We start from the raw sequence: 15,332 nt of genomic DNA, 5'->3' as shown, positions 1-15,332 counted from the left end.
AGAACATTGAGTTCTGTTTAACTGTTAATTATTGAAGAGGTGTGCATTAATGTCATTAACGCCGTATGATCTGCATCACTTTTCCTTACCTATAAGATTATTTTCCCATTACTTTCTTTCTGCAAGGGGATTAAAGAGGAGCCAGCCTCTCCTTATACTTCTTTTTTCAGTTCCCTTTTTCGTTCCACAAGATCTGATTAATACCTAATCAGATGGGTAATGCTACTTGAAGAATCGACAATCTTTTAACACATTCCTATGGCAACAGTAATATACTGTACTAATGCACGTGATCGAAGTACGCTAGGACTAAGTTGCATGGACGAGGCTCTTCTCCTCAGCCTCCATGTAAAAGACACGACCATCTTCAGCCAAGACAGAAACCTGCTCCGAGGCAAAACTCTGCTCGCTGGTTTGGCCCATCTTGGTTTGTGCTAAGAGAGGAAGAATGATGTCTAGAAATCAAAACAAACAAAACAAAACAAAAGCAAAAAAAGGCACAAAATAGTCATGACCGTTGGGAAGGAATCCACCATGTCACTGCCACATAAAATCCTCCCTATCTCTTGCTCTAGTAAAAGTCTTCATCATGCAAAGGTGCCTAAAAACGAGATCGACCAAATACCGTGTTTTGGTCTTGATTGTAGCACTACTACTTAACTAGTCCCAAGCATTACACCAGAGTAATTTCCACGTCCTCTATCTTCTCTGTTGTCCGGCGGTGATGCTGCGTAGGGGGTGGTGGAGCTGCTCGCACCTGAAACAGCCAGAACCAGTCTGTAACTATCAGAAAACCATCAAACTTTCAAACTCACACAGACTAAAACAACAACTTATACCTCAAGATGATGCAAATATACAGCTTGTATATTAAGAGGAACAGAACTACAGCGAGTAACCAGATGAATTCAGGTCCCTCGGTCTCCAGTTAAGCTATCAAGACTCTTTTTTTGTTACCAACTGTCACCACTCTCAGGTGATTTTTCTTCAGGATGACCAGCAGTCACCACAGGGCAAGTGCACTGAGGGAGGAAATAACCATCTATTCTGCCTGAACCCATGGATAGTCCTGCAGATAAATCTGGGAGGGACTCTGGACTTCACATCAAGTGCTGAGGTCTGCTGACACCCTTCCCTGGAACTTAGGTGGGTTTGGAAAATACACAAATGCTTCATTGTATCCAAGTGGGTTACCTGTATTCAATCGATCACTGATCCAAACCATAGGTACCTGAAATCTGACACTATTTTTACACCTTGTTACACCAATAATGTTATTATTGCTCCTGATATGAATTACCTGAAGTACCATTTCATCCAGGGGTTTTATCATGTCATTTTGGAATACACCAAAGCGATTTGCTCTGGAAAATGTGGCAAGAGGCTGCACCAGGGCAGGTTCAGATTAGATATTAGAAAAAAAAAATACTGAAAGTGTTGTGGGGCTGTGGAACAGGCTGCCCAGGGAGGGGGCTGAGTCACCTTCCCTGGATGTGTTTAAAAAAAGGGTAGATGAGGTACTTAGGGATATGGTTTAGCTTAGGATGGGAACGGTTGGACTCGATGACCTTACAGGTCTTTTCCAACCTTGTGATTCTGTTATTTTCAAAACAGGCTTATTTAAAATGCAACACTAACAGAAATCCTTCCCATTACGGTGTGACACTGTAGTACCATCTCGAAAAGACAGCAAATTGCAAGAAATTCATGAAGAAAATATAAATCTACAAAATGGAAAAGCTGTATGGGTGTCTTTCTGCAAGGGAATAAGATAACGTGAAACCTCTCTGTTCAACACTTCAATGCTTAACGATGCAGCGATACCTCTGCCTTGTGTATGCCAGTGAATCCAGCCAGCTCGCTGACCATGGGAATATTCTGAATGTAATTTTTGAATATCCCAAAGTGATCTTTTTCAGCAACAAATAACAGGAAAATACAAATGTTACATCCATGTATGATCTGGTTTAGGACTTTGAAACCAAAACTTGATTTCAACATTAACCCCATGAGATGGATTTTCTAAGTGATTAAATTCTTTCTTTCCTTTCCTGACAGAATGTGCCTTGCTGTAGACCTTATCTTTAAGAATTTTTAATCCAAACGTCTCAAATCAAGGGGTTTGGAAATAAATGTAACCCTAAATGCCCTCCAGCCCTAAGGACTGTGTATTACATCAAACCACTGGCAAGCAGATTTGTCTGCCAGCACATTGGAGAAGCAGCAATTGTCCAAAACAGATGCTTGAACGGCTCTGGCATTTATTCACCACCTCTCTCTCAGTTCTGCTTAGGGGTTATTACCGTGGCAAGAACAGAAATGACCTCCCGATGCCCGAGCAGGCAGCCTGAGTTTATCGACTGCCATCTATTCCACTATCACTCCAGATGTAATTTCCTCCCCAGTTCAATTTCATGATGCGTATGCTTCACACAGAGACATGCAGGTATGACATCTAAGCTACAAAAGGGTGGGCTAGATGAAGGACAGGGGATGGGTATCGTTCCAAGGTGATCTTTCAACACCACGACTTGCTGTCTGAACAAGCACAGCTTTGTTTTGTTCCGGTGTTCACTTCATCTCAAATAGCTCCCACGTTCCACAACGTTTTGACACATCTATGGTGGTATCAAGAGGGAGCAAACAGGCCTTTCCTTGCAGTATTCATCTGAGATACCACGGTTTTACACGTAGTGACTGGATTTGCAGAACAGAGAAGCAAATCATCAGGTGCTGTATCACCCCCCTGCTGTGACCATACTCATCCAATTTACCCACACTTGGCTTTTAACTCGGTAGCATCAATAAAACCAGCAGTGAAAAGGACTTGTTTTTCACTTACAGGTCGCAGTTTGCCATAGGAAGTTTCAGGAGGAATTCGTGGAGGCTGTGAGAATCCAGGGGAGTCTGAGCTGAAGCTATTTTCTGAAAGAGTAATGGCAGTAATCAGCAAGCCACCAAACCCACCACAGTATTGCTGGATAAACTTTATCTTAAAAATAATGAAAAATCATTTTAAAAGCTTTTTTCCCCCCTTTCTTCCCCTCTGAAATGCAAACTATTTAAATTAAGTACTGAGCTGAAATGTTTCTTTTGCTCTCACACCATTTCTTACCATTAGTTGATGGTGATCTGGGGAAGTACTGAGAACCTCTTTTATCTGGACTGTGGTAGGGACTAGCGGGAGGCTGGTCATACAGCGGCAGCGGCGGAAGGGCGTTATTAGGCTTCGGAGTTGGGGATACCTGTGTTACAAAGAGAGAGGGACTGCAGAAACCCTTACACAACAGTTTTTATGTACACACCAGGGTGCAGTAGATTTTCTGGCACATCAGTGTGCTAGGAACTTTTATCTGGAGAAAAACTATGTGACAAAAGTGCTGTCAGGTACATTTGGGAAGGAGAGCCAGGATATCCAACTGTGATTCTGTATTTTTTTAAATCACAGGTCGTCACTGAGCAGAAATTTTCATCTTCTCCCAGGTAATTTAGACAAGAGTTTTTGAAGGTTATTTGAACAAAGCCATTTGGCCAAGCTTGCCTCACCTCATATAATTCACAGGGAAGGATTAAGCTCATGAGTTTTATCCCAACCCTACTGTGTATGTATCATTTAAATGTTAAGTTTTCGTGATCTTCTCAGATCAAAATAAAAATACTGGAGAAATTACTTTGTAGGGAACATGGAAGCACCACAATTCGAGGTGAGAATGTGTCTGATTTTCCAGTATGATACAGATATATCTATACATGATATATACCATATGAGATATGATCGAACTATACTGGAACGAGGACATTTTGGTAAAAAATACTATAATACAATTTTCAGCAGCATTCTGCCCTTCAAAAATGGAGAGGTTACAGAACAGATTTAAGTATGAAAACATTAAATTAGAGCTGAGAGAGCCTGTAATTCTCTTTTTACCACGTTCTGTTTGATGACTCAGCCTACGCCATAAATTAATTACACGAAGACTGTGAATTTTCTCCTTTGGTTCATTTCCTTTCTACCCAAATACTTGCCTTTATTCACAAATCTGTTGCATTTGCCAAAATACATCAGCTGATAATTATAAGGCTGGGTAAGAAACTAAAAAGTAAGCACTCAGGGTTTGTTTTTTTTTTAATTTTAATTTTCTTAAATTGGTCGTGATTCTTTTTCCTAAAAACCCAGCAGATCTTTGCAGCCCTGAGAAACAAACACACGTGCAAGGTGGCACCTCGGCTCTTTCCATACCTGAATATCTCCAATCCACTGACTCTCTCCATTTTCTGAGGCCGTCAGCTCTTCAACTAATACCGATGGGAACACCCCAACGCGCCCGTTGAATTCCCCTTCCCAAAAGCCATCGTCATCCTGATTCTCCTTGTTCAAGATGCGGATGATCGCTCCTTCGGGGAAGGACAGCTCATCGTCCGTTTGGCCCTCGTAATCATAAAGTGCTTTAACAAAACAGACTGAAGAATGGAAAAGGGGGGAAAAAATAAAGCATAAAAAATAGTGAGTACTAGCGATACTTCTACGGTTGGACTTGATGATCTTCAAGGTCTTTTCCAACCTGAATGATTGACTCTATGATTCTGGACTTGCTGAGTCAAATTATTTTAGTTTTCTTGAATTTTAGTGTCCTGGTTCTGGTCAGGCCAGTCAGCCTCCCCTAGCAGCCAGCCCAGGTGAGCTAAGTTAACCTGGGCTGTTTCCACCCCACCTGACATCACTCACCCATAAAAGGGGCTGGTTGGGAAGGGGCACTCCTGGGTGCCTGGGACACCTTGCAGCACTGTTATTGTAATTTTAATAAGGTACTCTGTTATCACTGGGTGTGAGAGAAATTTACTGCAGGCTGTTATTTTTCTCCTTTCACAGTGTTTTTGTCAGCAAACTGTCCTTATCCCAACCCACAGAGGCTCTGTGTGTCTCCTCTGGGAGTGAGCGAGCGGTGTGCGGTGCTCAGCCACTGGTTGGGGCCAAACCACCACATTTAGTTACTGTTCATCTCAACTCTGTGAGACAGCCAGGTAAATTACACAGACTTGATATGAGACAGGTTATTACTGAGAACAGTTATACTCTGACACAGGTCAAATATGAGAAATTCTCACATGCGACATCCCAACCCTATATACAGAATGCTTCCCAGACCAACCTTAATAAACTCTTTATTTATTGATATTTACCACTGGAGTCTCCATTCAAGCTGCCTGAGACCAAGTCAGCCTCAGTGGAGTTATTTGAGGTGTGTGATCGACTATCCAGTGCTGCAAGGGACTGTAGCATACTCAGCAGGCTGCTGGATGTCGGGAACTGCAGGTACTTCTCTGGCACGTAACCTACTTGACCTGCTTTATTCCGTGCCTGTAAACAGAGGACAGAAAAGATGATCTGCTTTTGCAAGCCACCCTGAAAATAACCCAAATGCTTTCTCCCACCCCAAGTTCTGTGGCACAATAGCCAAAAGAAAATGATCTCAGAACAATATTACCTTTACCCAGTCTTCCATATCTCCATCTTCAATAACCTCCAATACCTCATGCTCCTCTATGGTCAATTCATCTGGCTGAGAAGCCTGAAGTACATAACAGAAAGATTAGGAAATGAAAGTGGTTTCAGGTGCATGGGACAGGTGGGTAAAGAACAGACTCAAACAAGCTTTTCTTAAAAGCTCATATTTTTTAAAAAAAAGTTATGCTGTGGCACACTTTACAACATGCTAATAAGGGATTTTCTATGTACCTACTGACACTCACAAAGCCCTTTTCAGTCAAGAGGATAGATGGAAGCACCCTGAATAACCACCTAGTGCGTTGAACCCTATTTACTTTTTGAAACCCTAATTACTCCGTACGCTAAGACTAAGTCTGCCACTGGCTTCAGCTACCGCAGCGGTGTGATTTACAGCTGACCTCGCAGTGCTAGCAGAAGTAAATAGCCTGAATGGAGTTTGTCAGCAAAGCTTTTACTCATGAATGGTGGTTTCACTACCCCAGCACAAAGAAGAGCTTTGTCACACAGCGTACAAGCACGCCTAACACCCAGAAGGCATTCCTAATGCAGCCACGCTGGCTCAGCAACAAAAATTAAAAGACTGTCTAATGGCAGACAACTGATGGGTCTTCATGAAGCTGGACAGGGACATCTCCACGTGTGGTGATTCCTGCATGGACTTCAGTACTCTGCTGAAGGGTAATTTCAATGTGCTTCACAGCAGTACATGGAGTCACAGAACTGTAGGGGTTGGAAGGGACCTCGAGAGCCCATCGGGTCCAACCCCCCTGCCAAAGCAGCTCCCTAGGACAGGTCACACAGGTCGGCGTCCAGACAGGGATGGAATATCTCCAGAGAAGGAGACTCCACACCCCCCTGGGCAGCCTGTCCCAGGGCTCCCTCACCCTCACCGGGAAGAAGCTCTTCTGCATGTTGGTGTGGAACTTCCTGTACTCCAACTTGAGGCCATCGCTCCTTGTCCTGTCCCCACAGGGGAGAGGAGAGGCTGGCCATGTCCCCCTGAGTCCCACCCTTCAGATATTTGTGAACATTAGTAAGATCTCCTTATAGATTTCACACTGCTGTAGTTATTCACAACTACACGTTGGGATGTATATAACGTGCACCATTATTGAGCCAAACACTGAGGTTTGACCTCAAATCGCCACAGAACAGTTACATCTATTAGTTGTTAGCTGCATAATTCATTTTTTCTAATCAAAATTGTTAAAATAAATAACAAAGTCACAAACCTTATATGAATAAACAACTTTGCAGGTGAGCGGGTAATTTCTTAGAGTACCAGACGGACTAGAACTACTGTCATCAAAAACATCCATGCTGTCTTCAAACTCTTCACCTTCCTCCTTTTCTGCATCAGCATTAGTCTATTAAAACAAATGAAATTCAGCATTATACCACCAGATAAAATTAAGTGAAGAAATAACAGTGAAAATAAATTGATCATTATTCTTTGTTGTGGGTTTACTACAGCTGATTACTGAAACTGGATGAAAATGGTCACAAAGATGATCAGAGGGCTGGAGCACCTCCCCTATGAAGAGAGGCTGAGGGAGCTGGGCTGGAGAAGAGAAGGCTGTGGGGGACCTCATTGCAGCCTTCCAGCCCCTGAAGGGAGCACAGAAACAGGAGGGGAATCAACTTTTTAAAAGGGTAGATAATGGCAGGACAAGGGGGATGGATTAAAGCTAAAGGAAGGAAGATTTAAACTGGATATTAGGGGGAAGTTTTTTACAGAGAGAGTGGCGAGGGGCTGGAACAGGCTGCCCAGAGAGGGGGTGGATGCCCTGTCCCTGGAGGTGTTCAAGGCCAGGTTGGATGGGGCCCTGGGCAACCTTGTGTAGCTCCAGGGCTGGAGGTTGGTGTTCCTTTCTGTGGCAGGGGGGTTGGAACTCTGTGATCCTTGGGGTCCCTTCCAACCCAGACCACTCTGTGATTCTGTGATTCCATGAAAAAACGAATGACTAAAGATTATTCAACACGTGGATCTAACTAACGTCTGGAAAGCTGTCTTCAAACAGCAAATAGAGGGAAGGGAAAGAATAAGAGCTGTCACCGAAATGCAACTTCACTGAACTCGGATGTACTTCTTCATTCAAGCACAGAGCTGTGGACTTTAGAATCAACTGTAGAAGGTTTTGGAAGCTCCAACTCAACTGCTGGACAGTTACTGATTTTTTTACATAGGCTGTGAAACAGTGACTAAGGTGCTTTGGAGATATTCTTTACCATGAGGTGGTGAGACCTTGGCACAGGGTGCCCAGAGAGGCTGTGGAAGCCCCATTCCTGAAGCTGTTCAAGGCCAGGTTGGATAGGGCTTTGGCCAACCTGGTCTAGTGAAGGTGCCCCTGCTTGTGGCAGGGGGATGGAGCTAGATGGCCTTTGAGGTTCCTTCTAACCCAAAGCAAATTGCACAAAACCAAGTTTTTATAAATGCAGTTTGGGCAATGTTGCCATGAGCTGTGCTTTGGCCCTGTGCCTGGATTATATTTTGAATAAACACTTTCTCTCCTGTGAAAATAGACAAATCCTTGGAATCACAGGCAACACTGTTACCTATTTGCCATCTTCCTTTTAGTTACTCCTTTCATGTGGGAGGGAGTCTGGTATTCTGCATGAAAACTAAAAGCCTGGCAGCAGACAGTTAGGCTGAGACCAAAACAGCACTGTCTGCATACCTCTGCTCTGTAACATCTTTGTTCTTCTAGACCTGACGTAGCCGAGCATAAAGCTTCATCGTTTTCTGACTCAGGTTCATTGTTTCTGACTCAGGTTCATTTTTACCCTCTGATTTCTACACCACATCCTTGTAATTAATAGGAATTTTTTTTCCCCCACTCATTTTCCTTCAAGTGGAGTTTGAATCCACTGCTACTTCAAAGCATTCACGGATGCTGTGGTAATGAAAAAAATACTAATCACTGTCCTGCACAGCTAACGCTTTGACGTATTACAGCCCAGCTCCAAATTATGCTAAATGTAACGTTTCCTCCTCCAGTTTCTAACTGCTTTTTGCTGTGCATGGTCCATGTACCAGCAGCCACAGCTGACATTCAGCTGACAGTCCTAGAAGACATCATGGAAATTAGTGTATCATGTCTAGAAAGACTTGTTTGTAGAACATCTGGTCCTGGTTTTCTAAGATGAGGAATAAAAATGATTTTCAGTGTGTGGGCAGCTCAAGCTCCTCGAATAGAAGGGAAATAATTAACGATACAGAAAACTTTGTGGTTTGTTTGGTAACGTTCATCTTTGTGTGCAGTCTGGTAATGAAACAGCATAAGCAGAGAATAAATGATAAAATCATAGAACCACAAACAGCATTAGCTTGGAAGGGACCTTTGAAGGTCATCTAGTCTCACCCCCTGCAGTGAGCAGGGACATCTTCACTAGAGCAGGTTGCTCAGAGCTCCAGCAAGCCTGACCTTGAATGTCTCCAGGGATGGGGCTTCCACCACCTCTCTGGGCAACCGGGGCCAGGGATCCATCACCCTCAGAGGGAAAAACTTTTTCATAATACTCAACCTAAATCTTCCCTTTCTAGGACAATCACCCCTTGTCCTGTCGCTCCATGCCCTCGGGAACAGTTCCTACCCAGCACCTTTCAGGGACTGGACACATTGGCCAAAATGGTACCAAAGGTATGGAACAGAGAACAAACATAATAAATGCAGGTAAGAAGATGACTGGATGCAAATATACATCTTAGTTTGTTGCATGTTCCCCACAGAATGGCATTTGATACCAAAAACATATACCTAAAGTCCTTTTTTATTCACCCTCAGGAACGCAGAGCCCCTGGTAACAACAGAGGAGACACCCCTACATCCATACCAAACCACCTCCAGTCTGATTTGGACATATGACTTATAGCAGATAAAAAAGGCTGAAATTTCCTTCCAGTTCATGCAGAGAGTTGTCTTCCAGGGCACCCAAAGGTCTTGGTCAGTCAGAGACAGTTTGCAGTACATGTATTTAGGAACTGAGAGCCCAATTTTTCGCAAGGGCTGCTGGTATTATATGACAATCGGGCTCAAATATGAACCAGTAACCTCACAGCTGAGAGATGCTGTAACCATTTACAGTAAAACCCCTTTGCAGTTCAAAGCATCCAGTTTTTCTGGCATGTATGCTGGGGAAAAAAAAAACCCTAAAAATCTCTTCCCTCCTAAGACTTTGCATTTCACTGTTTTATCAGAAAATGGGCCAGCCGCATCCCTGATGGGATATTAACTCCTTCAGCTCTTTATACTATTGCAGCAGGTTAAATACAGGAAGTGATATCGACCATCATGCAGCATTACAGGCCTGGGGGAGACTGGCTGGAGAGCTGTCAGGCAGAGAAGGACCTGAGGGTGTTGGGTGACTGACCATGAGCCAGCAGTGTGCCCAGGTGGCCAGGAAGGCCAATGGCATCCTCGCTTGTGTCAGACACAGTGTGGCCAGTAGGTCTGGGGAGGGGATTGTGCCCCTGGACTGGGCACTGGGGCGGCTGCACCTCCAGTGCTGGGTCCAGTTCTGGGCTCCTCACCATAAGAAGGACATGGAGGTCCTGGAGCGAGTCCAGAGAAGGGCAGCCAGGCTGGGGAAGGGGCTGGAGGGCAAATCCTCTCAGGAGCGGCTGAGGGAGCTGGGGGTGTTGAGCCTGGAGAAGAGAAGGCTGAGGGGAGACCTTCTCAGCACCTCCACTGACCTGCCAGGAGGGTGCAGAGAGGTGGGCGATGGTCTCTTCAGCCAGGGGACAGGAGATGGGACAAGGGGAAATGAGCTCACGCTGCACCAGGGCAGGGTCAGCTCAGATGGGAGGGGAAAGTTCTTCCCTGCAAGAGTTGTGGGGCTGTGGAACAGGCTGCCCAGGGAGGGGGCTGAGTCCCTGATCGTGGGTGTGTTTAAAATAGAGTAGCTATCAGGGATATGATTTTGCACAGGACAGGAATGGTTGGACTTGGTGATCTTAAAGGTCTTTTCCAACCTTGTGATTCTGTGACTGATGCTGCTTTCTTCTTCGCTCTCCAGAACAAAAAAGATATAGAGAGCTTTGCTGGATGAATTCTGCTGTGACAAAGAGCAGCAGAGGATGTAAGGATGGTGGGTAGTTGGGTTTCTGAACGCCATCACCGCCATCTCATTGAGGCTGAAGTGAAAGTGCTGCTTGTTAATGCTCTGCAGGAGTTTTTTTAATAATTGCAAGCAATTTTGGGAAGAGTTCTAAGAATTCCATCTGCAAGCTGTCCTCAGCTGGCCTGCCAAAGGCAACAGTATCTTTTGTTTTTATAATACAGGAGCGTACGTAAGCGTAAAAGGGAAAAATAAGGATGGGAGTTTAACCTCCCAGGCCGTGGCATCTCCTGGCCAGTGAAGGGTTTGGCTCCAGTGCCAACAGCTGGGCATGTCCCATGGGACTGAGGATCCGGGTGGGATCCAGGGGAAGTTAAAGAGGTGGGGTACAAGAAGAAAGGGAAAAAAACCCCACTGTTAACGGTAGCTGTGTAACGTATTCTCATCCATCCTGTTTAGAAGGATCTGAACTGAAACGTGGCACAAGAACTCCTTTGGGATTTGGGAAGGTTTAAGATTGGATCTGCCAACTCAACACTTAAATTACAATACTAACCATGGGAATAAAGCCTGCAGAGAGACAGCAAATCACTGTCACATTAATGGAGATCTGTGTGCAACGTCCTGACACCCAGAAGAAAACCAAGAGTGGATTCAGGAGTCTCAGGATTTGCTGAGCCCCTTCAATTCTCACTTTTTCCAATCTTCCATGGATCAAAAATGCCTTTTAGTTCAATTTGGGGTATATTGGATGAAATTTTCTGAACTAAAATTGACATAGATGAAAAGATCTGGGCATATAAAAAACCTTTTCCTTGCTGGGTTTGCCACCATCACCAAGAAAACAAAAAAGAAGAAGAAAAACACGAAGAAACGTGGGAACAAGCCACATTTTTTTTGTGAGTTGATACCCTGTACTTGCTGAAATGGAGATATTGTTTCTTTTGGGTGGCTGGTCAAAGCAAGGCATTCTGCAAATCACTCGCAATCCCATGAAACACCACATCCCCACTTCTCCTGGGAGTTGTCTTATACAGAAAATATATTCACAGAATCACAAAGTTGGAAAAGACCTTTAAAATCATCAAATCCAACCATTCCCATCCTAAGCTAAACTATATCCCTAAGTACCTCATCTCTCCATCAGTTAAGCACATCCAGGGGTGGGGACTCAGCCCCCTCCCTGGGCAGCCTGTTTCACAGCCCCACAACTCTTGCAGGGAAGAACTTTTCCCTCCCATCTGAGCTGACCCTGCCCTGGTGCAGCTTGAGCCCATTTCCCCTTGTCCCATCTCCTGTCCCCTGGCTGAAGAGACCATCGCCCACCTCTCTGCACCCTCCTGGCAGGTCAGTGGAGGTGCTGAGAAGGTCTCCCCTCAGCCTCCTCTTCTCCAGGCTCAACACCCCCAGCTCCCTCAGCCGCTCCTGAGAGGATTTGCCCTCCAGCCCCTTCCCCAGCCTGGCTGCCCTTCTCTGGACTCACTCCAGGACCTCCACATCCTTCTTATGGTGAGGAGCCCAGAACTGGGCCCAGCACTGGAGGTGAGGCCTCCCCAGGGCCCAGTCCAGAGGCACAATCCCCTCCCCAGACTTACTGGCCACACTATTTCTGACACAAGCCAGGATGCTGTTGGCCTTCCTGGCCACCTGGGCACACTGCTGGCTCATGGTCAGTTGCAGTCAACCAAATTCTGGCTGCCCAAAGCATTAAGATTAAAAAGAAGCCGTGAAAGAAGTAGTTTTATAAGTACAAGAAGAATGCAGTTAGGAAAGTCTCCACAAGCAAAGCAAGACTTTATAAAAGCCCCATAATTTTAAAAATATTAATTGTATAAGCACACAGGGAACACTTAAAATTTGTTGGAGGCGAATTGACTAAACCTTCAGGGACTTTGAGCTGGTTACTGGTGAAGAGCGATGGACTGGGTAGTTGTACTGCTAAAGGCGACAATGCTCAGCATCACGTGCCGTGTCACACAACTACAAAACGAAATCAGCTCTTCTAGCAGGTCCTCTCTTCTGAGAGCAGACCTCAGAACAGGCTGCCCAGGGAGGGGGTTGAGTCACCTTCCCTGGATGTGTTTAAAAGATGGGTAGATGAGGTACTTAGGGATATGGTTTAGCACAGGACAGGAATGGTTGGACTCAATGATCTTAAAGGCCTTTTCCAACCTTGTGACTCTGTGATTCTGAACCAGGTTTCTTGGTTCAAACAGCAGATCACTTCAGCTCTCAGTATTCTTTTGGATACCTATCATTCTCTGGTGTGGAGAGAAATGAGAGTTTGCTTTTTATTCTTTCTTGAGCTACATAAAAATGTGCTTCCTCCAAAGTGAACAGATGGGAGATGTCTCCGGCGTATTTGGAAACCAGACATTACAAACCCAGGTAGTCTTATGGACAACTGAGTCAGGAAATTGTTACCCATCTTCCATGGAGCAAAATCACTTTTTAGTTCAATTTTGGGTATATTGGATTAAATTTTCAGATGACCTAGCATGCTTTCAGACACAGTGAGACCCACACAGTGAGACCCACTCAAGCAACTGAATTTAAAAGCTACTGACTCTTGGGATGAAATGCAGGAGTGAACAGGTTTGTGCTCTGCTCCAATTTAGCTTCTCACTGTTTAATGTGAAACTAGTAATTCATAAAATCATCTCTGTGTCAGGTGGGAAGGGACCTTTAAAGGCCATCTAGTCCCACTCCCCTGCAGTGAGCAGGGATATCTTCACTAAGTCAGGTCACTCAGAGCCCCATCAAGTCTGACCTTGAGTGTCTCTGGGGATGGGGCCTCCATCACCTCTCTGGGCATCCTGTTCCAAGATCTCACCACCCTCAGAGTGAAGAACTTCTTTCTACATATAGAAAAACGTCCAATATTTGCCATATCTCAAATAACAGGGCAGTGATTTGCAAGTGAATAGAAGTAACATCTAAATCTCTGACAAATCTTTGAGGAAAACATCTAATCCTGCTCATGGGTAAAGGGGTCCTACAGGAAAGTGGGAGAGGGGGTGGTCACCACGGAGTGCAGGGACAGGACAAGGGGCAATGGCTTCAAATTAAAAGAGGGCAGAGTTAGGTTAGACGTTACTAAGAAATTATTTACTCTGAGAGTGGTGAGGCCCTGGCACGGGCTGCCCAGAGAGGCTGTGGAGCCCCATCCCTTGAGTTATTCAAGGCTGGGTTGGATGGGGCTTTGGGGCAACCTGGTCTAGTGAGGGTGTCCCTCCCCATGGCAGGGGGTTGGAACTAGAGGATCTATGAGGTCCCTTCCAAACCAAACCAGTCTGGGATTCTATGGAAACAGAGAGCCCATTTTCCAAACCTTTTCACCATTTTTTAATTAATCAAATTTTCATCTCAAATATTCCAATCAATTTGAAGAACAGGCTGTTTCCTGGTGACTTTCACTGTGACCTGCAAGCAAACAGCTCTTGAAGAGATGACATGGAGCCTACAGTTTCCTAAACATTTGGAAGAATGAAACTTTTCATCTGAACATCTCAGATAACATCATAAACTATTAATGAAACCTCAAAGGAACATGCAGGCATTTTTCTTTTCAGGAGATGGCAAATAAACGCTGTGGCATTTATCCAAGGCCAGAAAAATCAATCTAAAGTCAACTGAGCAACAGAACCCAGAAATGCATTTGTTTTTTTGAAGTTGAAATTCAGACACATGCTGAGGTCATGTCCAGCTACAAGATTCTTCTGGTTAGCCAACAACCACGCCATACTCAGTATGAAGTTAGGAGTTGGGAAAAAGCCACATGGAGAGAGGAATCACAGAATCATAGGGGTTGGAAGGGACCACCAGAGCCCATCGGTCCAACCCCCCCTGCCAAAGCAGCTCCATAGGACAGGTCGCACAGGTCGGCGTCCAGATGGGGCTGGAATATCTCCAGAGAAGGAGACTCCACACCCCCCTGGGCAGCCTGTCCCAGGGCTCCCTCACTCTCACCGGAAAGAAGTTCTTCCACAGATGGGTGTGGAAGTTCCTGAGCTCCAACTTGAGGCCATCGCCCCTTGTCCTGTCCCCACACACACTGAGAAGAGGCTGGCCATGTCCCCCTGAGTCCCACCCTTCAGATATTGATAACCATTGATCAGATCCCCTCTCAGGCTTCTTCTCTCCAGGCTGAACAGCCCCAGCTCACTCAGCCTTTCCTCACAGGGGAGATGCTCCAGGCCTTTCATCATCTCCATGTCTCTCCTCTGGACTCTCTCCAGGAGATCCCTGGGTTTTTTTTATCCCAGGGAGCCCAGAACTGGACACAACACTCCAGGTGGGGCCTGACCAGGAGATGAGGTTTACACATTGGAAACCATACCAGGTGTGAAGAGCCGTTGTTGGTCACTGAAGGCAGGCTGGCCCAGCGCTCGTTTTCCAGTTCTTCCATCACTTGGTTCATGGCGCTTTTGAGCCACGTATCCACAGAGACACCGATCTGCTTCAGGAGATCGAGACGAGCCTCAGCTTTCAGTTTAATTATCTGTGGAAAGAGACAGGCCACAAGTCAGAAGTCTTTCCAGATCACATTTCACTCCTTGCCACGATTCAAACACCTTTTATTCCCTGATCCACAAATTACTGAGGTGGCTCTGAAAGCTGCTCCATGCGGAAATGAGTCCAGTTCTTCATTTCCTTGCCTGCAGGAACATGGCATGAGCCAAGAGACAGGGAATGGTTTTCTAAAGATATAAAACTACCAGCACAGCCAATTTCATGTCAGGTGTTTTAAAAATACCACCTCTTA

The 15,332-nt window shown here is 45.2% G+C and overlaps 1 protein-coding gene across 1 annotated transcript in view; it reads right to left on the bottom strand.

Annotated features, from left to right (window-relative positions):
* Positions 1-673: 673 nt before the first annotated feature.
* Positions 674-15,332, bottom strand: part of FCHSD2 (FCH and double SH3 domains 2) — a gene marked incomplete at its 3' end in the record, with an annotated part of 184,739 nt that continues 170,080 nt past the window's right edge. Inside the window, exons 13-20 of the mRNA XM_084266759.1 lie at positions 14,907-15,068; positions 6,742-6,876; positions 5,487-5,570; positions 5,182-5,359; positions 4,241-4,461; positions 3,116-3,245; positions 2,843-2,925; positions 674-757 (exon numbers count right to left, since the gene is read on the bottom strand). Coding sequence (XP_084122885.1) covers positions 674-757; positions 2,843-2,925; positions 3,116-3,245; positions 4,241-4,461; positions 5,182-5,359; positions 5,487-5,570; positions 6,742-6,876; positions 14,907-15,068 — 1,077 coding nt within the window. The remainder of the gene's footprint in view (positions 758-2,842; positions 2,926-3,115; positions 3,246-4,240; positions 4,462-5,181; positions 5,360-5,486; positions 5,571-6,741; positions 6,877-14,906; positions 15,069-15,332) is intronic.

This window comes from Gallinula chloropus, assembly GCF_964237585.1.
Source record: "Gallinula chloropus genome assembly, chromosome: 1".
NCBI classification, from domain to species: Eukaryota; Metazoa; Chordata; class Aves; order Gruiformes; family Rallidae; genus Gallinula; species Gallinula chloropus.
This window is presented reverse-complemented; position numbering and strand designations above follow the sequence as displayed.